This window comes from Kalmanozyma brasiliensis, assembly GCF_000497045.1.
Source record: "Kalmanozyma brasiliensis GHG001 unplaced genomic scaffold PSEUBRA_SCAF13, whole genome shotgun sequence".
NCBI classification, from domain to species: Eukaryota; Fungi; Basidiomycota; class Ustilaginomycetes; order Ustilaginales; genus Kalmanozyma; species Kalmanozyma brasiliensis.
The window spans coordinates 374,536-394,704 of record NW_015961952.1 but is presented as its reverse complement, the minus strand read 5'-3'; the positions used below and the strand labels follow the sequence as shown (position 1 = coordinate 394,704).

The following is a 20,169-nucleotide window of genomic DNA, read 5'->3' as shown; positions in this document are numbered from 1 at the left end:
CCTTCATCATTACTGTGATACTGTATGCCTTCTCTGTAATCACATGGTGCGGAACGCTGAAGCTGAGCAGGTGCGGAACAGCGTCTTGTCGAGCCAACCACAAGCATATAAACAGGCCCTCTCTGCCTTTCCCCCCTTCCATCCCTCCTCCTCCATCAGCCAGCCACATCGCTACACGCACCCGCATATTAGAGTGCACTCGCCTCCGCCGGCCATTGCCTCCGATTCAGGACCCACATCATCACTCCACTGGACGATACCATCTCCCCGTGGACGCATTGTACACCGCCGCAATCTCATTACGACATCGAACACCACACCATGAGCGAATTCACCTACGTCGCCGGTAACTGCCTTGTGCCGCTCAGCGGTGGCAAGATCAACCTAACGGTCCGTCATATCAGAAACCTGCCGCATTATCATGCTATGCAGCCCCTCAGCGCCGCCGACGAAAGGACTCACACGGCTGCAGACCGAGACCACATGTGGATCTCAGCCGTCTACAAAGTGCCCACGAAGAAGGTCCCAGCAATGATGCACAGGATCCGAGGCCTGCCATACTTCAAGACGCAAACGTATCCCGGCAATGACGAGGCCGAGGATAAAAGCCACGTCGATGCTAAGCACGAGCTCAACGAAGACGGATCCGAAGATGGAGACAGCCCCGGCGTGGCAGCTCAAAGCTCCGCTCAAGATGACGAAGACTCGGACAACGAGAACGACGCTTCGTCTGTTCGTCCTGTGGTGAAGAATGGCAGCGAAAATGACAACGAGGGCAGCAAGAGGGAGGAGGAGGAAAGCGAGGTTGACGAGGAAGAAACATCGTATGACCATGGGAATGCAGACGGTGGAGACGATGTAGACGATGCGACGACACCGCAGGACAAGCAGCAGAAAGCCGAGGCCGATCGTAACGACGAGATCATACTGGCAGAAACTCAGAGCATGGCTGAGACGGTCGGAGAACTCCAGCAGCTCCTTGCAGCGCCGCCCGAGGCTGGGAGCACGGATGGGTCGCCTCGCTCAGAAAAAAGGCCCAGAATCTCTCAAGACGCCGAACGCATGACGATGGTAGCCCATGCCGCGCCTCCACAGACTGGTGTGCCCGCAACGATGCACAAAATCATCGGTCCCTGGCGCATGTTCAAGGGACGCGGCGACAGCTCCAATCCCGTCCTGCAGGCGCCCTCGCAAGCTGCGCTTTGCCCTCTTCCATTCATCACAGCGCAAAGAGATCGCACTACACGACGCCTCTTCATCAACATCTATGGCATGGTAGACTGGGTCGGAGACCTCACCGTGTCCAGGCAGCGTCCTCGCTCGAAGGAGCGCTACTGGCGGGTCAGAATCGTGGACCCCAGAGGCAGTGATAAGGCCTTTTCGGTCTTTGTGTTTCCCGCTGCGGACACGTACCTCGAGATCGGGACCCCTCTGCCGGGACTAAAGGCCGGCGATCTGCTCCTGGTACTTGACGCCTATGTTCCAAACAACTGCAAATTTGCGAGCGCCAAGGAAGTGTCCGCCATCTTCGTGGCTGAGGATGCTGCCGAAGCTACCGTGCAGCCGGTCGATTAGATCAGCCTGGGCATACGGTCCTTCGGGTGGACACGGCTGCGCGAATCGCTTCTCATCTCTTTCTCGAAGGCACGAAGCACGCATCACGATCGAGTCACGCTCTTACACGAAGGATCTCTTCCCATGCTGCAAGCCCGTAGATTGCGTTCGGGGCGCTAAATGAGCGCCTTGATATCGTGGATGATAACGGCCTCCGTGCTTGATCCCATCCAACCTCTATCTCCCGACGCCGATATCAAAAACTTGCAACTCGCATCCACCAGCACCGACGACAAGCTGGCACCGTGATGCCCTGCAACAATCTTGAACGGCACCTTCAACTCGCCCGCCGCCCCTGGCCCAGGTGCAAACTCGGTATCCCACAGCCGGATGTTGTCGTAGCTACCGGTGATTATGTGGCGCCTGTTCGGCATCGCAGCCAACGAGTATACAGGGCCCGAGCCGGTTGGCAGTCGCAGCGAACGCACATACCTCGCTGCAGAGGGCATACGGAGATCCCACTCATCGACCGACTCGTTCTTGCGTCCGACAAAGACCCTGTCGCCGGTCGAATTGAAGATGGCCTGCTGGCACCATGGCGGGACCTTGCTGGGGAGGGCGAGGGAGTGGACACCTTTAGCCGGACCGTCCGGTGAGGTGTAGGTGGGACAACGAAGGTCCCACAGGATTACTTGGCCGGAGAGCGAGGTGGTCAGCATCACGTCTTTGCTGAAGGTCGACAGGGGTGCGTCGAACGACGAGGCAATGCTGAAGCCGCCGAAGGCTGGTTTGGGGAGTGCCTTCTTGGGTGGGCTGCTGGGTTTGGATGGAGAGGACTGGACATCGGGTTTGATGTCCTTGGCAGCCGCTGCAGCGAGAGGAGTATCGGTCGTTGCCGACGCCGAAGGTACCATCGGCGCCGAAGAGAGCGCGGGAGACGCTGTACCCTGAGCAACGAGGGTGCTCTGCGAAGAAGGGTTCTTGGCCATCGTTCGCCCTGCAAGAGGCATATCCTCATCCGACGAGTTCTCGTCCTTGTCATCGTCCTCATCACCATCTGCGTCCGCCTCAGCATCGCCATCCGCATCCATCTCGGCATCTCCATCCGCATCCGCGTCGCCGTCTCCGTCCTCATCTCCATCACCGAATAGCGAATCGTCGCCATCGCTGTCGTTGCCACCCGCTCCGTTCGGCTCGCTCTTCCCTGCATTCGCATCCTTGTCCTTGACTGCGGACGTAGACGAAGCAGGAGGCGTGTCCCCACCGAAGAGGTCATCGTCATCACCATCATGGTCAAGATCGGCACCGGCAACCATCAATCCTCCCGCAGTTGTACCGCTCGCTCCTGCAGTGACGCTGTCCGGTCGTGTCCCATCCGCCTTGATGGCACCGCCACTACCGTCCAACGCCATGCCCAGACTGGCGTTGAGCTCGGCTTCGAAGGCCAGCTCTTCGTCTGTAGGGTCGTCACCAGCGATGGTGGTGCTGCCGAGAGTTGTCGAAGATTGCTTCGTCGGCGTGTCTGCAGCGTCCTTCTCGTCGTCCACCTTGCCGGTTGCGGATGTAGGCGATGGAGCGTCCTTGTCGGTTGCAGCACCGTTGCTGCCCGTCTTGTCGCTGCGGGCTGCGTCCATCTCCTTGCCATCTGACGGTGTCGCAGCTGACACGGCCGTCTGCTCGGTCGAAGCTGAGACGCCATTTGGTGACGCTCCATTCGCAGCGTCCTTGCTCGTTGACGCCGCTATTGGCGCTTCCGAGTCGTCCTCCTGTGCCTCCTCCTTTATCGTCGGCTGCTCCTCCTCTGCATCGCCGTTCGCGAGCTTCTCGCCCTCCTGGTCCTCCATGTCGCCTTTCTCGGCAACGTCTTCGTTCCTCGCCTTATCCTCCTCATCCTCATCCACCTCGCCTCCCGCGGCCTCCGGATGGATCGCAACATTGACCCCATCTCCCAACCTCCCCTCCCAATCCGAATGCGGCCTAAACGCCAGACTCGAAATCTGCCCTGCGAATCCCGGAAAGCTCCTCACCACCTGTCCCGTATTCAAATCCCACTGATGCACACCTCGGTCCCACCCACCGCTGACCATCCCCGCGTCATCCTGCATCACCGCCAGCGCCGAAACCGGCCCTTTATGTTTCCTGAACACATGCCTCGTTACCCCCGGATCATGCCGTACACCATACAAATGCACATTTCCACTTTCTGACCCGCTCAGTCCCCACAGGGCGTCCTGTTGAATCGCCAGACTGTGTACGACGCCCACGAGGCGGTCCTTTTCCGCTCCCCCCTGTGGGGTCAAACCCAACGCTGAGCTTGAGGTGGGCAAGTGTTCTTCGTGGGCCCAAAAGGCGGTGAGAGTGCCGCCGCGGGTGATGCCCTCTACGAAGCCGTGACGGACGTTTTGGGTGAGCATGGATTTGCCGTTCATGGTGGAGTGGAGGTCGTATTTGCGGACGTAGGCGTCTGCGCCTGCGGTGAGGAGGGTTGTGCTGTCCAATGAGAGGGCGGTAGCGTGGATGTGGGTGGAGTGGGGTGCTGCGGCGAGGGGTTCAATTTGATAGCCGAGGGTGGTGGCGATGTAGGTGGGGGGTGGACGGAAGAGCGAGCGGCGCTCGTGAACTTTTCGGAGGAAGGTGGCCGAGGAGAGGGCTTCATCGCGACCGGAGCGGGAGGGTGAAGCGGAGGCAGAGGCCGCAGAGGCAGAGGCTGCTTCGGAAGCATCGTCGTCTTCGTCGTCATCGGCATCAGGGTCCGAACCGTCCATGTCGTCAGAGGCGTCGTCCTGGTCCACGTCGTCGTCGTCGTACTCCGGCTCGAGCTCCTGCTCCTGCTCCTGGTCGTCGTCCATTTCTATGTCGTCGTCCATTTTAGAATGTGATCAAGCGGCAAGGGGCCCGCTTGTGAAGTGTGTGTCGGGCGGAGATGGTAGGACTCAGCGACCTTGTCTGAGCTGGCCAACGAAAGACTGCATGTGGGAGCACAGCTGCAGGGTCTAATCGGCTGAAATGGCTATGCGGTCCGGTCCGTTGGAAGGAGCGCTGAGCGGTGCACCTTTGAACGTGTTGATACAAACGAGCGTGACGAGCGTGATGGTAGATGACTGTGAAGAGCTCGACGAGGATTGGGAGAACGAATGCGAGCGCTGTGGAGCCGAGAAGGGTGTTGGACGTGGGGAAGAAGAAAGGCACCAAATCGGCTTCCTCTCGAAAAGGGCGCGTTCCCCACCGCGACTCGAGATTCCAATCGGGCTTCCTCTCAATTTTGAATATCGGCTTGTTAAGCTCCTCTCGCCAAGAGCGCATGGTCCAAGCTCAGATTGGAGCAAATTCGTCACGCTTTGCCGATCTCGAGCTCACAGGGGCTTCGTATCACTTGCCTCCACCACCGACCCTCATCGCAATCCCTCCAGGCATCTCTGCACCACACTCGACGCATACACATCCATCTGCCTAGCACGGTGAACGCCCAACATGTCCTCCGGCAAAGGTCAGCGCGAATCCGTCTTCCCGACACGTCAAGCGCTCGGTTCCGCCAAAACCCGGCTCAAGGGCGCCCAGACCGGTCACTCTCTGCTCAAAAAGAAGGCCGATGCGCTCACCAAACGTTTCCGCACCATCACGCACAAGATCGACGAGGCCAAGCGGAAGATGGGCAAGGTGATGCAGCAGGCGTCGTTCAGTCTGGCCGAGGTGCAGTATGCGACGGGCGACATTGGGTACATCGTGCAGGAGAGTGTCAAGTCGGCGAGCTTCAAGGTGCGCGCCAAGCAGGAGAATGTGAGCGGTGTGATATTGCCTGCCTTCGAGGCGGATATCAAGGAGAAGAGCAACGGAAATCAGGGAAGTGGTGGCGAGTTTGCCCTCACCGGTCTCAGCAGAGGTGGTCAGCAGGTGAACAAGGCACGAGAGATGTACACTCAGGCGCTCAAGGTCTTGGTCGAGCTGGCGAGCTTGCAGACCGCATTCGTGATTCTGGACGAGGTCATCAGGATGACCAACAGGAGAGTCAACGCTATCGAACACGTCATCATTCCAAGACTGGAGAATACCATCAGCTACATCGTCTCCGAGCTGGACGAGGCGGATAGGGAGGAGTTTTTCCGGTTGAAGAAGGTGCAGGCCAAGAAGAAGGACAAGGCCGAGGCTGCGGATCGACAGAAGGAAAAGAAGAAGGATGATGACGATGAAGAGGAGGACGAGGAGGGTGGTGATGATGAGGGCAGGAGGAAAAAGAAGGACGATGACGATGAAGAGGAAGACGACGATGGGCAGTACAAGATGCAGGAGGCCAGCGAAGGGGGTGCAGACGACGAGCGCAGCAAGGACATGCTCTCAGGCGGCAAGGACGAAGATGTCATTTTCTGATATGCATCGCTCCCCTTCTAGATCTTCCCCTCTGTTCCCGTGGCTTCGTATTGCACATTCTGTCCATCCCCATCTCGTTTCTCGCAATGTCCATTCTTCTTCAGACCTTCGGGCCCTTCCAGACTGCTTGCGATGTTGCGATCGATGATCGTGATTTCTATGTCCAGCATGCGCTGATGAGAAGCGATAGTGCTGCACCAACGACCACACCAACAGTGGAAGCAAAGACGAGGCGTTCTTCCTCTTGCCGCGCGACTCGCTGAGACAAGGCCGGTGCCGGGACGTCCTCGACGGCCACGACCGGCTCTTCCTCCGCCTCTCGCAGCTCGACCACCTGCGGTGGTATGAACGGTGGTGATGCTGGCTGGACTTCCGACTCTGTCCTCGTCGCGGCCAACGCATCCAATGACCGCTGAAACTGCTCCACACTAGCCAGGATCAGCTCCCGACTCTGCTCCTCCGCGCTCACCAATCGGGTCTCGAAAGTCTCTGCCAACCTCCTCCTCTTATAGGGCTCAACCAACAGGATCGCCACCACGAAAAGCACCGCATTGAGTCCGGCAACCACCAGACTGCCGTACGTGCTCATGCCTCTCATCCTATCCGACCAAATCTGCTCCTCGTGGTACCTGACCATTACCGCCTTCATCAACTCATCGAAGCTCGCTTGGACCTGGGCCTCGGACTTCTCCAACACCTTTTCCGCCTCTGCCTCCTCGCGGCTCAGTGCGTGTTCCTTGCGCAGCAACTCGGTGTATCGTCCCAGATCCGATTCGGACCAGGACGACTTGCGCGAGAGCAGATCGTTCGTTTCGCGCTGACTGGCGCTGCGCGACTGCACGGCGATCAGATAGGTCCGCTTGGCGGTGGACGCGAGAGAGCGGGCCGAGGAGAGGGACGACTCGAGCTCGTCAATGCGCGTTTTGAGCCCTTCGATCGCTGCGTAGCCCGTATGCGTGTTGTACTGCGTAGAGAGGTGGGTGAGTTTGGTGCGTAGGCGGGCGAGGAGCGTGTGCGTGTGCGCGGTGGCCGTAGCGAGCGCGTCGGTGAGAGACTTCTGGGAGGTGCTTCCGTTGAAGGAGGGGAGGGACGCGGTGGCGCTGCGAAGGCGGGCGAGAAGGTCTCGTTGGGAGTCGCTGCGAGAGGGAGTGCTTGCGTCTGGGGAGGGTGGAGTGGTTGTCGTGCGATTATGATCCGCTATTGATGCCTCTTCTGGTGATTTCGCATGATCCATGTCGTGCTCTGAGCTCCGTGAGCTTCCCTCCGACTCCTTGAGCTGCGCACCTGCGTCGCTGGCCTGCGCCTCGGCCTCGTACTCAGTCTGGACGCCGCTCGACCGAGACTTGTCCTTGAGACCGTCCACATATCGACATATCGAGCGGGAAGAGAAAGAACTATGATCCGACACCAGCCTGGTGCGATTTTCCACGTTGTTCGCTGGTGATCGTGTTTGCGGTTGGCCAAGGCTGCTCTTGCTCTCGCCGCAGCTGCGTGGATATGCATGTCCCAGCGCAGAAGAAGATACGATAGACCTCATACTCGGTCCTGCTCGCGCTGTCCGCGCCAACGGAAGCAGCACACTTCCAGCCAGTGAGCGCTGCATCGTTGTCCGCGTCGTCGCTGATCTTGCGCTTCCTCTTCTGCGGCTGTGGATGGTGAAGGAGGAGTGAGTGTTTCGCAAGGGTCCGAGGTGTTGGTCCTTGCGAAGATTTAGAGCTCGCCGCTACCCGATCTGTCGGACCATCCAGATCGGGCGTCATTTACGCGTAACACCTAGGACGCGCGCCCTGCGAAACCAACACTTTTGCGCTCAACCTTCGCTCGACTCAGCCATCCTTCCGCAACCACCATCCCTGCATTTCTCCACCACCACCTCGCACTTATCATCGCAACAATGGACAAGCCAACTCCGCTGATCAACTCGTCCATGATTAACCAGTACGCCGGTCAGACGGTGCGCATCGTCGGCAAAGTCCAGAAAATTACGGGCAACACGCTCATCATGCAGGCGTCGGACCACGGCACGGTCGAAGTGGCGCTCACACCCGATTCGGATATCAGCGGCAGCAGCTTCGTCGAGGTCACCGGCAAAGTGAGCGACGGTGGCAGCGGCATGGACGGCAATCTGATTAGGGAGTTCACCACTGTCGATTGCGGTGACGGCGTCGGTAAGTTCCCACTTTGATGTGGTAGACGGTGCGGACAACAAGCTGATTGAAGGTATTGCTCCTGATGAACCAGACTTGGCACTCGTCGAGAACGTCGTACAGATCTCATCCGCTTTCCCCGCTCTCTTTACCGAGTCAGGTTGAAGAGGTGACAACATTGTAGCATCTTCAGAAATCGTACCCTTCGCATTCGCAGCATATCTCATCTTCCCAACCTCGCGCGAAACGGTCCTGTCCGCCCAACAGCCTTCGGCAATGAACACGCGCAGCACGGGCGCAAAGACCCGAACGCACACGAGCCTGACGCACGCGCTTCGTCCAGTTGAGATCCAGTGATATTGTCCGAGGTGGTTCGAGGTCAAGGATTGTACACGCTGCCCAAGCGAGTGTCCCACATCGCCCCGTCTTGTTCCTTCGCGTCCTTCTCAGCCTCTTCCTCCCTTTCGTCTGCCTCGATCCAGTCCAACCCGCGTTGCAGCTCCAACCACGGCTCCGTGCCCTTGACGTACCTCGCACCCAACGCTGCGAAGAGCTTCTTCTCCGCCACCGCCGCAGCGTACCCCATCCAGAGCGCCGTGGTCACCTTCCAACCCTCCTTCTCCCCTTCCTTTTTCGGGGCCACCAGGTCTATGCCGATCTTTTGCAGCGTCTGTAGCGCGTCCGGTCGGTCTGCAGAGGCGAGCAAAAAATCGAGATGTCTCTTCCGCACCCCTGTCTGCGATGCAGGGTTGGCGAAGAACTCGTTGAACAACTCGACAGAGTTCACGCCCCACCGTCGCCCAACCCTGCTTCCCAACAGCAACGCCAATCGCGGTTGATACGTCATGAGATCCACATACACCCCGAAGGACCTCGTGTAGAGCACCAACTCCTTTGGCCCCAACCCCACGTCCAACCCTTCATCCGCCGGATCGGTCGAATGGATCTTCACCCTCCATCCTTCTGTCTCTCGAACCCTCTTCTCCAACAGAGTGCGCACGTGGTCCTTGGCCACACGCTCGCCCCACCCCGCTTCGGGGTAGACCAGTCCCCCACCCACCGCAGCCTTCCCCTCCGCACGATGAGCCTGAATCCGATTGAGGGGGGGTGGAAGTCCTACCCCGTCCCATTTGCCCGCGACTTCCGTGGGCTGGACCATGTCCGGTCGACCGAACGCATCGAGCTTTTTGGCGAAATGCAGCTTGCCCGCTTGCCAGAGGATGCGGATGAATGTGAGGAACAGGTCCAGCGGTTGACGCAGGAGTGCGGCGGTGAGTGTGGCGGGGGAGAGCGGGCGTACGGACCGTCCATTTTTGGATGGCGGGAGGGAATCGAGTGTCGCCATGAGCTTCTTTTCCAACTTTGGCGGCGTCGAATCGGATTCGACCAGCAGCAGCAACCGAATGCCCAAGTCGAACGATGACGAGGAAGTGGGTAGCGGATGTCGCAGGAAAAGGCGATAGAACCCACCTCGATCGTTGAACGGCGACACGTGGAACGAGCGAGGAAACGTCCATTGGTGAGCGTACCCCTCGCGGCGCGGCAAGTCCTCATCGACGCCAGATCGAAGGACGTAGATGTGTCGCTCGGAAAAGGTGTTGTGCACTTCGAGGACGACGAGCCAGAACACGCCGCGCTTGTCTTGCTCACCCTTGGCCTGGGTGGATTTGGCAGGGAAGCTGTGCGGGCGGAAGCAGTAGTGCACCGTGAGAGGATTGATCCCCGTCACTCCCGCCACCGAAGGCATGGTAACCGTCCACACATGGCCCAATTCGTCCCTCCAGTCCTTCGTGGTGTCTGCATCCTGCGGTCCGGTGTTCATCAGCCCGCGTTCGCGCAGCTCGTACGCCAGCTTGAGCAGGATCGACCCCTTGACCCAGTTCCCTTTCTCTCCTGGTAAATTGGTCCGGAGATACGATCTAGGATGCAAACCGGTGAGACTCCGGCGTACCCTCTCATTCCTCGTCCGCTTCTCCTCCAATCGCCGTCGCTCCACTCGCTCCGCCGCACGCATCTTCGCTTTCCACCCCTCCCCTCCGTCGGCTACAGCCTTGCCGACGGGGGTCACATTCCGCTCGCCCGCCAGCGCCGCAGTGTCGACGTACTCGGGCTGAAGCAGGTTGCCCTTCCATGCGAAGGCGGGCGTGTCGAGTCGACGCGATTCGAGCGCATCGAGTCGGACGGCGAGGTAGAGGGTGTTGTACTTGAACGCGTGGGCTGAGGGAGTGGGGAGGAAGCGCGCGTGCCGGGTGAGGGCCGGGATGACGAACGCCGAGGTGGACGGTGATGGTGTGGCTGCGAAGCGGTCGAGGAAGGACGGGATGTGAGAGAGGATATAGAGAAAGAGGATGAGGTATAGGGGGAGCGCTGCACGGGTTGTGAGGAGGGCGGTGAGGTGGGCGGCGTCGGGGATGGCAGAGGTGGTGTTGCCACTCGCCCAGGTGGACGAGTCGTTGATCATCGTGGCGAAGCAGCCGGGATGAGATTCGCACCGTGGAGTGCGGTCTATGGTCGAGTCAGACGCATGCGAGGCGTGTGGGATGGGGGACAGAGAAGTGATGGTGGTGATGGAGACAGGAGCGCTGAGCAAATGCACCCTGAACAGCGACTTCCGCGGCCTTTCCACCCTGCAGAACATGATCTCCCAATTCAGGGTCCAATCCTTCTCGTCCCGCGTTCACCACCATTGCCTTCCTTCCCTACCACCACCTCTTCTCCCAACGCTCTCCTCCCGCCCTTCTCACCAGCATGTCACGCAAAGGGACACCAGCCTCCCGCTCACTGGAGTATCACGCGCCACCGCAGCCGGCATTCCTGCGTGCGCTGCAAGCACAAATCCCCACTCGTCAAGCGTTCTCCTCCAATCGCCCAAAAGACGAGCTCGAGAGCCTCGTCTCGAGCACCTCTTCTGGCAAGCGCAAGGCTGACGATGATGGGGAGCCGGATGGCGAGGATGAATTCGATGGGGCGCAGGTGGTGGTGTTGGACGACGGGCTGTCGAGGGAGGAGGCGACGGCTGCGCGGCGAGCAGCGACCTCTCGGAGCGATTCAACGGATTACACCGATTCGACAGACAGTAGGAGTCAGAGCATAGCCGGTGCATCCATCGCCACGAAAAAGCGACGCGCTCCGATAGCCGCCGACGACACAGGGATGCGTCCAGAAGCCTCGATCACACACCTCCTAGACAGCTCCACGGATGTCGCGGGTAAGGACAAGAGCAGCAATCTCAACGACGTCAAGCAGCTCATCCGCACCGAACGCTCATCCACACAATCAAAACCGGCAAAGGAAAAGACCAAAGAACAACGAAAGGCAGAAAAAACCGCCAAGGCAAGGCGCGACATCAAACGCTCCGGCAAAGGACTCAGCTTCGACCTCGACGACTGACCTTCACATCACACATTTCACACCCCTCTCTCGCCATTTGGTATACAATCTATGCATTTCTATTCCTTGACTAGAGCCCATACTCGTCGCTGAGCTTCTCGAGCTTGTTGTAGAGCAAAAAGATGATGGCGCTGCTGGGGGCGCTTCGGAGGCAGGTGACGCCGCACCCCGCGTAGAGACCCTTGATTCCCCTCGTGCGGTAGATCTTTTGGAAGGTACCTAGGAAGCCCGTGCCCTTCCACTTGCCCCCCGTTTGGGAGGAGAGCATCTCGCGCTCCGTCTGCATCGTACTCTTGACACTGTCGGCGGGGAAGAGGACGACGTTGTAGGACACGCCTGCCAGTGCGCCGGCACCGACGAGTTCGAGAGCGGAGAGGTCCTTCTTGGTCACATCGGTGCGGTTGAGGAGCGTTTTCTTGCGAGAGATGAGGTAGCGCGAGGCGGATTCGAAGGCGAGGAACCATGCTACACCGCCGCCTGTTTCGCGCAGCAGCGTGCCCGTCTGGCCCAGCCACAACCCGCGGATGCCGTCTGTCGCTACCGTCCGGCGCAATAGCGTCAAAGGCCCATCGAGGGACTTGAACGTCTGCGCGCTCGCTGCTGCCCGCACGGCACTGGTGTGCATCGAGCGCGATTGCTGCAGCTGCCCAGCAATGGGGGCTGCCGAAGCACCTGCAGCCGGCGAGGGGTTTGCCGCACGCGTAATCATCTGCACCTGCATCTTGCACTTGATCAACTCAATGGGCGTCAGCACGAGGCTCGTCGTCGCCCCCGCTCCCGCCGCTGCGATGGCCAATTGTGGAATCGATAGCGGCGCCTCTGCATCCGCTTTCGCCGCCGACCCGCTTCTCGCCTCCCCGTTGGCCCATCGGATCGCCGACTGCATCTGGTTATACACAAAGAACAGACAGGCGTTCTCGAGCGTCGCGCCGAACACGGGCATGCTGAGCCCGCGGTAGAGCCCACGAATGCCTTCTTGCAGGTAGGTCTGCTTGAAGCAGTCGAATGCGCCTGCGTAGCGCGCCGGGCGGTCGGCAGATTGCGTCTGGAGACGCACTTTGACGAGATCGAACGGGTGCTCAAACACTTTGCTGATCATACCGGCGATCGAGCCGAAGGCGATGTCCTTGGAAGCTTGGCTCAGGCGACCCGAGGAGGCTTCTTCGTTGACGGAGAAGATCGTGTATGGCCGGGCCGGCTCGGGTGTGCCTGTGATGCGGCTCCAGTTTGCCTCAGCGTGCTGGCGCGGCGAGTCATCCTCGTCCATGGGCACGGACGCCGAGTGGCGGTGGTGCACCGTCGCTGCTGCCATCACGCTCTCTGAGGCCGGCACCGACGCCGTCAAGGAAGTGGATCGCAGAAAGCTCGCCTTCTTGGGACTGCCGTCGAGCAGCGTCTCGATCTCGAGGCTCTCGTCGTTGTCCTCCGAGGTGCGGCGCGAGGAGAGCGTAGCTGCCGATGCACGAGCCGAGGCGTGAAGGCTGGTGCCGTACGAGCTGCCGCTCGGTGTGCGGATGGCGGATGCCAACGAAGAGGTCGAAAGAGGTCGTTGGGGGGAGGAGCCTTCCGGGTGGGCGAGCGAGATGCGGCGTGTGCGCAGGAGCGGGCTGGGGATGCTATCAAAGGCGGAGTGAGCGGCGGGCTCGATGGCGAGGCCGAAAGAGGGACGCTTGCGATGCGATAGCGATGAACTGGAGGCAGAGAGGCGATGGATGGGGGCGTTCAGAGCGCGACCATTCGAGTTGGCGGAACCGAGCGTGGTTGAGGAAGCCGAAGCGGCGCCAGGGGCGGCCGAGGTGCTGTCCGAATTGGAGCACGAGTGGTACGATTGATGCGAGTGTTGCGACGTTGAGGCTGTAGGGGAGGCGAGGGCGATCAGATGAGGGTCCGAGGGTGTGGTCCACGCAGAAGAAGGGGCGTGCTGACTCGAAGGAGAATTTATCGCTCCGACTGCAGTCCGATGAGCCGAATTTCCCGGTTCCGAGAAAATCGAGTCGGCACGAACACGCCATCCTGCATCCGAATTTAGACCTGCAGTGGATGCGGCTCTCGCCCTGGCAAAGTCAGAAGCACGAAAGGTCAGGTCAGCATCAGCCGATTCGCCTCGAGCATCATCGTAGCCGTTGGTGAAGGCGGACGACGTGACGGACACAGGTCGAGAGATCGACGCACCAGAAAGTCCCCTGTGCGGAGGCAACGGAAATTCAGCGCCGTTCATTGGCAAGGCCATAAAGGCGGACCACGGTCTGCTGCCGCCTGACGAGCCGTTGAGCGAGCGACGGTGATTGTGGCTGCGTGCGACCATTTGCGCTCCAGGAGCAGGTGGCGGCGGTGGCGGCATCGATGCGTTCCCGAACGGGCTCCCCCAGGCGGCCTGCGAGCCTAGGGACGAGACGGTGCGGTGTGTGGGTTTCGAGGTGGCACCGGGGGCGTCGAAACCGTGACTGGTATAGGAGGAAGCACTCGAGGGCGGGCTGAGTTGGGATGCACGAGATTCGCGTGAGTCGCTCGAATAGGGCCTGTAGGACTGCGACTGAAACGAAAAGGACGCTCGCAATACCGCCGATGGATCGGTAGCTGCGGAAATGGAAGAAAGCCTGGAGGAGGCCGATGAGGACATGCCGATGCTATTGTTGCGAGTACTGCTGCTGCTGACGGGCTCGCCACTGCTGGGGGAGGTCAAGGCCTGAAAGGAGCCGTTATCCACGATGTTCTCTTGCTCCGGTCGCCGTGGACGAGATGGAAATGGCGCGCGGATCGTACCGGAATTAGCGTTGTTTGCATGCTGAGCTGTCGTCTGCTCGGCGGCGGATCCGTAGAGTGTACTATGTTGCGATGCAGGTGATGCGGCGTAGTGCATATCGTATGCGGCACGATCGAGCAAGCCATTGTTGGTAGGGAGGGTGGCGTACTTGGACTGGTGCTCTGCCAACGCTTCCTTGGTCTCGAGGAAGATGGGACCCACACTGCCGGTCAGCTTGCGGGCTTCTTCGTGCGAGATGTGCTGGATGACACTGTTCCGAGCGGCGGCCTTGTGGGTCGATGTTCTTCCGAGTGGACCAAAGCTGCGTAGCAGATCTAAGGAGGGAGATTTGCGTGCGATGCTAGGTGAAGCTCGAAGGGATGCTCTTTTGTTGGTGGCACGCTTGTCTGTGCGATCGGGAGATGCTTCATTGGTGGCTGCTGGGCCCAAAGCGTCCGGCGCTAGGCCCAGCAAGTTGAGACCCCCTCGAGGGCTTGCCTCGATGCTCGCATCCTGCGGCGCGGGCCAGGTCTCGGAGTGGATGGTGGGTGGAGATGAAGTGGGCTGCGCTGCGTCGCTCTGGGCCGGTGGGGCCGCTGCGTTCGGCTCAGCTTGCTTCTTGCCCATGAGCTTGCGCAGTCCAAAGATCAGGCTGTTTCTGTTCTTGGTCTGCCTGCGAGTGATGGTGCCAGCTTCGTTGAGGGCCGAGTCGGCTTGCAGAGCAGGTGACGACGAAGGGCTAGCAAAGATACTAGCCGTGGAGGTGGGTGGGGAGTCTTTGGGTGGGAGCAGCGGTGGAGTCAGGGAGACAGCTGACGAAGAGGAAGTGACGGGAGATGAAAAGGCGACGTCGTCATCGACGGGCTTGGTCTCTGGCAGATCGGGAAGCATGGCTGCCGAGGCCATCTTTCGCATGGGTCGAGCGCGGTACTTGGAGAGGCCCAGAGGAGCGGCGGGTGCGAGCATCTGCTGGTTCGCGGGTATGTGTACGGGGTCTGTGGCGCCAACGGTGAAAGACCTGGAAGTTCTTGTGGCAAAAGGGGAGGAGGAGAGCTGTAATGATGGGCGACGAGGCGCAATGTAGTCATCCGCATCGTCGTCTCGACCGGAGCCCGTTATGCGCGCCATACTCATGGAAGCTCGACCGAGTGGAATGTCGCGGTCTGAAGCCTCGAAGCGGTCCAAAGGGCTAAGGAGCGAAGGAGAATCGCGTGCGACCTCCTCGAGGAAAGCAGCGTCGTTCTTGTCCCACATTCCGTCGTCGATGTTGTCGTGGAGAGGCGCCAAAGTGTTGTCTCGAGACTGGACGGTGCTGAAGCGTCCGCGGATGCTGGACCATCGTGGAGTCTTGAGTTGGGACGCCGGGCTCAGCGACGAGAGTGAAGAGCTGGAAGCAAGGCCGACCCCCGTCACGCCGGGCGCGGAGGTTGTTTCGAGCTCGGGCGTCTTGACCATGGCCGCGAGCGAATTGCGCCGTGAGTGCATTGTGGAAGAGGATGAGTGCTGGCTGCGATCAAGGATGGTCCATCTGCGACGATCAGAGGTGAGTGAGAGCCAAGGTGTTTGGTGTGGTGATGGTGGAAGGAAGGATGGATGGGATGCGAGTGCTCGAGTTGGAGTTGACTGGATTGATATGGGAGCGAACCAGACGGAAGCGGGGCGGTAGGCGCGAGAAGATGATGATGGTGCAGGGGCGCTGGTGCTGATGTTGAAAGATGGACTTGGAGGATGCGATGCAATGCACACCAAGCCGCAGTGTGCAGCCAAAACAATGGAGAGCTCTAAGTTAGCTTGGTCTGGCTCAGCTGCCACAGCTCGGAGTTGAAAAAGTGAGTCCAAAGGGGCGGATCTTGTGCCTCTCTGTGATCATCCAGCCATCGGTTGCTGCTCGGCTGAGGAAAAGGGCGCATTGCAAATCATCCACACCACGCCGCACAAAGACGCCCTGTCACCCTGAAAACAGCCTTTTCCTTAGAAGAACCTAAGCGAGCCTCATCTTTCCACGGGGCTGAAACAGAGCCAAAAAAGAAAGAAAAAAGCCCCTTTTTTCAGTCTCCTCTCTCTCTGGCCCGCGGCGGCGATCAGCTGGGCTTGAGTTGGCGTAGCCCCTGTTGATTCTTCTGCGCGGGACGAGGAAGCCTCTCCCGTTTCTTGCCCGTAGCAAGCTCTACTAATATCTGCAATCACGCATCATTCCTTGTGCCCTCCATCGTGCTGTTAATGCCAGTATATCATACTTGAGCTCCATCTATGTTTGGCATTCTTGGCTTTGTGATCAATTTCAAAGGAAACCAGCTATGACCGAGGATGACGCTCAGGTTCCTGATCTGCAGACCAGCCATCTGCCCACCATGACGTTCACTCGCCGATGTGGCTTGAGGCTAGTCTCATGAATTCGCCGAGCGCTAACCCATCATTCTGCCTATCTGCCCTGGCTGCTCTGCCCGGCCCCTTGCCTCTGGCCAAAGCCACCGTTGGCCTCTTTTATGCTCGACGTCAGTGCTGCCGGCCCAGCTTCATGCTTGCCTGAAACGCTACCAGTGACATACTTGACCGACGCTGACGCTTGACCGTGCTGACTTGGGCGTAATCGACTGGGAAATTAGGGCGCTGAAATTCAGCACGTGCAATCCACGTCGCATGCGGATGGACGTCGCTTCCACGGTGCTGCTCACCCACGTGAAAATCTCGTGCAAAGCGAAACCAAGATCTTGCTCGTGGGCGTACCACAAACTCAGATCCCACCGCGAGTTGCGGATTGGATGCGAAAAGGAGCTCAGCTTCAGCAGCCTCGCTTCGATCTGCTGTCAATCTCACTGGGATCTGCCTCTTGGCGCGCTTGACCCACGCCACCGATGGACTTGGCGCTCTAACGCCCCGCATAGCCGAGAAACACACTTCCGATAGCGCGTCCGGATGCGCTCGTCCACGCTAAACTCATCTCTCACCCAAGCACCATCTGACAGCCGGTTATCGAGCTCACGCAAGCTCAGCCGTGCTCCAGATCTTGGTGCTCACCATATGAGTTGCGTGGTAGATACGACATGGCAGAGCTCCCCAGCCGTGCTCGCAGTAAGCTCTCTTCAAGCGCCCTTATGATGTTTGCGAGGTGTTAGACTTCACACTCATTCTTTTCGAAGATGTTAGACCGCCTGCAGCTTGTGTATTGATGAATTTATTGGCACCAAGGTGGAGATTTGGGATCGACAAGGCGCAGCAACGTCATAAGTTACATCAACCGTGAAAGCTTCCCCGCACCTCCTACGAGATTTCACATTCACCATCTTACTCGACGAATCAGGCTCGTATCTTCTTGACGACGTCCACAACTCGGAGCTAGCCAGGATCGGCCGCCGTCGCTAGCCATGCCGCAATCCATTGCCTTTCAAGACGCCGTCGACGTCCTCTTGCTAGGCTCAGGCTGGACGGCAAGCTTCCTCATTCCGCTCCTTCAGAAGAACAACCTCCGCTACGCTTACACCTCTCGCTCGCCTCCGGACGAAAAGGACCCTGTCGATGAGCACAGACTCCAATTTGAGCTCACCGACCCCGTCACAAAAGAGTCTCTCGACCCGCTCCCGCGCGCAGCCACCGTAGTCATCATCTTCCCCATCAAGAACCTCGAACAGGTCGACGATCTCGTCCACGAGTACGAAGATTTGCATGGACGGACCCGATGGATCCAGCTCGGAAGCACAGGCATCTGGGGTCCTGGGAGAAGCACTTCCAGCTCCCCTTACGACACTGAAAATGCAAGAGCCGCCGCAGAGCAGAGGCTTCTCGACGTCACTTCCGGCAACGCTGCCGTCCTCAACCTCGCCGGTCTCTACGGAGGACAACGGCAGCCTCGCAATTTCGCATCGCGCGTCGGCGCTTCAAAGGAGCTCCTCTCCCTCAAAGGCAGCGTCCACTTTGTTCACGGCCAAGATGTAGCCCGCGCCATTCTGCTCCTCCATAAGAGCCATTCCGCCGGTTGGGGTCGCCGTTGGATCATCTCGGACACAAAGGTGTATGACTGGTGGCAGCTCTTCCGCTTCCTTCGACCTGCCATTCCAGAGCATCCAGACGACAGTCCAGAAACAGCTCAGCGCTGGGTCAGCGAGCTGGTCGAAGAGAATCACATCCGATCCCTCCCTCGACCCATCGCCAGCAAAGCTGGTCAGAATCTGCCACACTACCTCGAGCGTGCTCTGGAAGGTCACGAGTTCTGGAACCTGTTCAACGAGAAGCCTTTGATCGGCTCGGTCTATCGAGGAGGAGAACATGGTATGAAGCCCAGTGCGATCCGTGCCAATGGCTCTGCCAATGGGTCGGCCGCCGCCCCACCGCAAAGCGAGAAGATTCTGTACTCGCCCCGCGACCAACGCAACGACAAGCTCGTTGGCTCCAGCACCCAGTCCTTTGTCATCAGAGAGTTCGACCCTACCATCCCACAGGACCGCATCGACGATCTCATCGAGCGCATTGAGAACGACGCCCAACGACCCCTGCCCTCGTCCGCCCAGTTCGAAGGTGATCATGAGCGATTCGGTCTCACGCACGATCGCTTCTGCACGCTGCGTGATGCATGGGTCCCCTTCCTGCGCGGCGATACCTCTTCGTCCGCCTCGGAAGACGACGGGCAGTCCATCAGCTCCGGCCGCAGCAGCACACGAAACCGCCTCGGCCCGGATCACGACACGTGGGCAGCCGAGCAAGCGCGCATGTCGGCCTTCGACCACTACAAGGTCCTGATCGAGGACGTCGACCTGCACTTCATCCACGAACGCGCCAACCCGCCCGTCACCGGCTTCAATGTCAAGGTGATTCCGCTGCTGCTGCTGCACGGGTGGCCCGGCAGCTTCCACGAGTTCCTCGAACTCGTTAAGCCGCTTGCGCACCCGGGCAATCTGACGCCCATCCATTTTGACGTCGTTGTGCCTTCGCATCCTGGCTACATCTTCTCTAGCGCAGCCGAAGGACTTGCGAGAGACTCGCGCACGGGCAAGCTCGTCGGCACGCACTCTGGTCCCGATGGCGATTTGCTCGTCAAGGACGTAGCGAGGATCATGCACAAGCTCATGCTCACGCTCGGCTATCGCAACTACGCCGTCCAAGCGGGCGACTGGGGATCGGCGGTACTGAGGAGCATGGCGAACCAGTTCCCCAACAACGTGCGCGCGGTGCATCTCAACTTCTGCCCGTCTCAAGGGCCCAATGTCGTTCTGCCGGTGGTTGGTCGGGAAGGCACGCCGCACTGGGTGCTGCGATTGCCGCATCGCATCTCCAAGCAGCGCTACACCAAGAAGGCGCTCGGTGTGTTTGAGAGCTACACCCACGGCGAGAGGTCGCGCTCGTTCTGCGGGGCGGGGGCGTTGGTGGGTTCCGCAGCGGCCTCGGCGACCGAATTCGCTTGGAGGTCGCTCTCCACCCTCACGCTTGGCTCGATCCCACCGCCGCTCACGCAGGAGGAGCGGGACAGTCTTCATCGGGGCATCGAGTTCGCCGCTACGGGCAGCGCATACGCAGCCATGCACGGCACACGTCCCTCCACCCTTGGCCTAGTGCTCTCCCGCTCGCCGCTAGCAACGCTCGCCTGGGTCGGCGAGAAGATGCATGCATGGACCGACGACGATCTGCCCCCTTCCACCGTCCTCGCCAACCTCACTCTCTACGAGACGACCGATACCATCGGCGGCTCCTTCTACCCTTATCGCAATCGCGATCCTCGTGGCCCCGCAGAAATGGCCAGCGACCCGGCGAACTATGTGAAACAGCCAACCGCCTACTCGAGTTTTCCTATGGAGATCATCCAGGCGCCCGAATCGTTTGTTCGGGCAAGCGTCAATCTGCGCTGGTTTAGAAAGCATGACGAGGGAGGACACTTTGCCGCCCTCGAACAGCCCGTGACGCTCGTGGAGGATCTGCAGGATGCATTTGCCCAGATCTGGCCCTGTTGATAGAACTTGCACAGTTACGGAAAACGAGTCC

At 59.6% G+C, this 20,169-nt stretch overlaps 9 protein-coding genes across 9 annotated transcripts; 5 read left to right on the top strand and 4 right to left on the bottom strand.

Annotated features, from left to right (window-relative positions):
* Positions 1 to 321: 321 nt before the first annotated feature.
* On the top strand, positions 322 to 1,575 carry PSEUBRA_001389 (uncharacterized protein; the record flags this gene model as incomplete). Its single annotated transcript, XM_059464580.1, has 1 exon — positions 322 to 1,575. One exon carries the CDS (start codon positions 322 to 324, stop codon positions 1,573 to 1,575), a length of 1,254 nt encoding a protein of 417 aa, XP_059321148.1.
* A 155-nt stretch (positions 1,576 to 1,730) lies between these two features.
* On the bottom strand, positions 1,731 to 4,421 carry PSEUBRA_001388 (WD40 repeat; the record flags this gene model as incomplete). Its single annotated transcript, XM_016434648.1, has 1 exon — positions 1,731 to 4,421. The coding sequence occupies one exon, from the start codon at positions 4,419 to 4,421 to the stop codon at positions 1,731 to 1,733; it is 2,691 nt and encodes an 896-aa protein (XP_016294045.1).
* A 604-nt stretch (positions 4,422 to 5,025) lies between these two features.
* On the top strand, positions 5,026 to 5,919 carry PSEUBRA_001387 (ATPase, V1 complex, subunit D; the record flags this gene model as incomplete). The annotated part of the gene is made up of 1 exon (XM_016434638.1): positions 5,026 to 5,919. The coding sequence occupies one exon, from the start codon at positions 5,026 to 5,028 to the stop codon at positions 5,917 to 5,919; it is 894 nt and encodes a 297-aa protein (XP_016294044.1).
* A 157-nt stretch (positions 5,920 to 6,076) lies between these two features.
* On the bottom strand, positions 6,077 to 7,153 carry PSEUBRA_001386 (uncharacterized protein; the record flags this gene model as incomplete). Its single annotated transcript, XM_016434618.1, has 1 exon — positions 6,077 to 7,153. One exon carries the CDS (start codon positions 7,151 to 7,153, stop codon positions 6,077 to 6,079), a length of 1,077 nt encoding a protein of 358 aa, XP_016294043.1.
* Positions 7,154 to 7,813: 660 nt separating this feature from the next.
* Positions 7,814 to 8,231, top strand: PSEUBRA_001385 (Replication factor A protein 3; the record flags this gene model as incomplete). The annotated part of the gene is made up of 2 exons (XM_016434635.1): positions 7,814 to 8,087; positions 8,161 to 8,231. 2 exons carry the CDS (start codon positions 7,814 to 7,816, stop codon positions 8,229 to 8,231), a joined length of 345 nt encoding a protein of 114 aa, XP_016294042.1.
* A 214-nt stretch (positions 8,232 to 8,445) lies between these two features.
* Positions 8,446 to 10,527, bottom strand: PSEUBRA_001384 (Protein of unknown function DUF1365; the record flags this gene model as incomplete). Its single annotated transcript, XM_016434610.1, has 1 exon — positions 8,446 to 10,527. One exon carries the CDS (start codon positions 10,525 to 10,527, stop codon positions 8,446 to 8,448), a length of 2,082 nt encoding a protein of 693 aa, XP_016294041.1.
* A 287-nt stretch (positions 10,528 to 10,814) lies between these two features.
* On the top strand, positions 10,815 to 11,456 carry PSEUBRA_001383 (protein of unknown function DUF4604; the record flags this gene model as incomplete). The annotated part of the gene is made up of 1 exon (XM_016434633.1): positions 10,815 to 11,456. The coding sequence occupies one exon, from the start codon at positions 10,815 to 10,817 to the stop codon at positions 11,454 to 11,456; it is 642 nt and encodes a 213-aa protein (XP_016294040.1).
* A 70-nt stretch (positions 11,457 to 11,526) lies between these two features.
* On the bottom strand, positions 11,527 to 15,684 carry PSEUBRA_001382 (Mitochondrial substrate/solute carrier; the record flags this gene model as incomplete). The annotated part of the gene is made up of 1 exon (XM_059464579.1): positions 11,527 to 15,684. The coding sequence occupies one exon, from the start codon at positions 15,682 to 15,684 to the stop codon at positions 11,527 to 11,529; it is 4,158 nt and encodes a 1,385-aa protein (XP_059320862.1).
* A 1,880-nt stretch (positions 15,685 to 17,564) lies between these two features.
* PSEUBRA_001381 (Alpha/beta hydrolase fold-1) lies at positions 17,565 to 20,138 on the top strand (the record flags this gene model as incomplete). Its single annotated transcript, XM_016434631.1, has 1 exon — positions 17,565 to 20,138. One exon carries the CDS (start codon positions 17,565 to 17,567, stop codon positions 20,136 to 20,138), a length of 2,574 nt encoding a protein of 857 aa, XP_016294038.1.
* Positions 20,139 to 20,169: the final 31 nt, after the last annotated feature.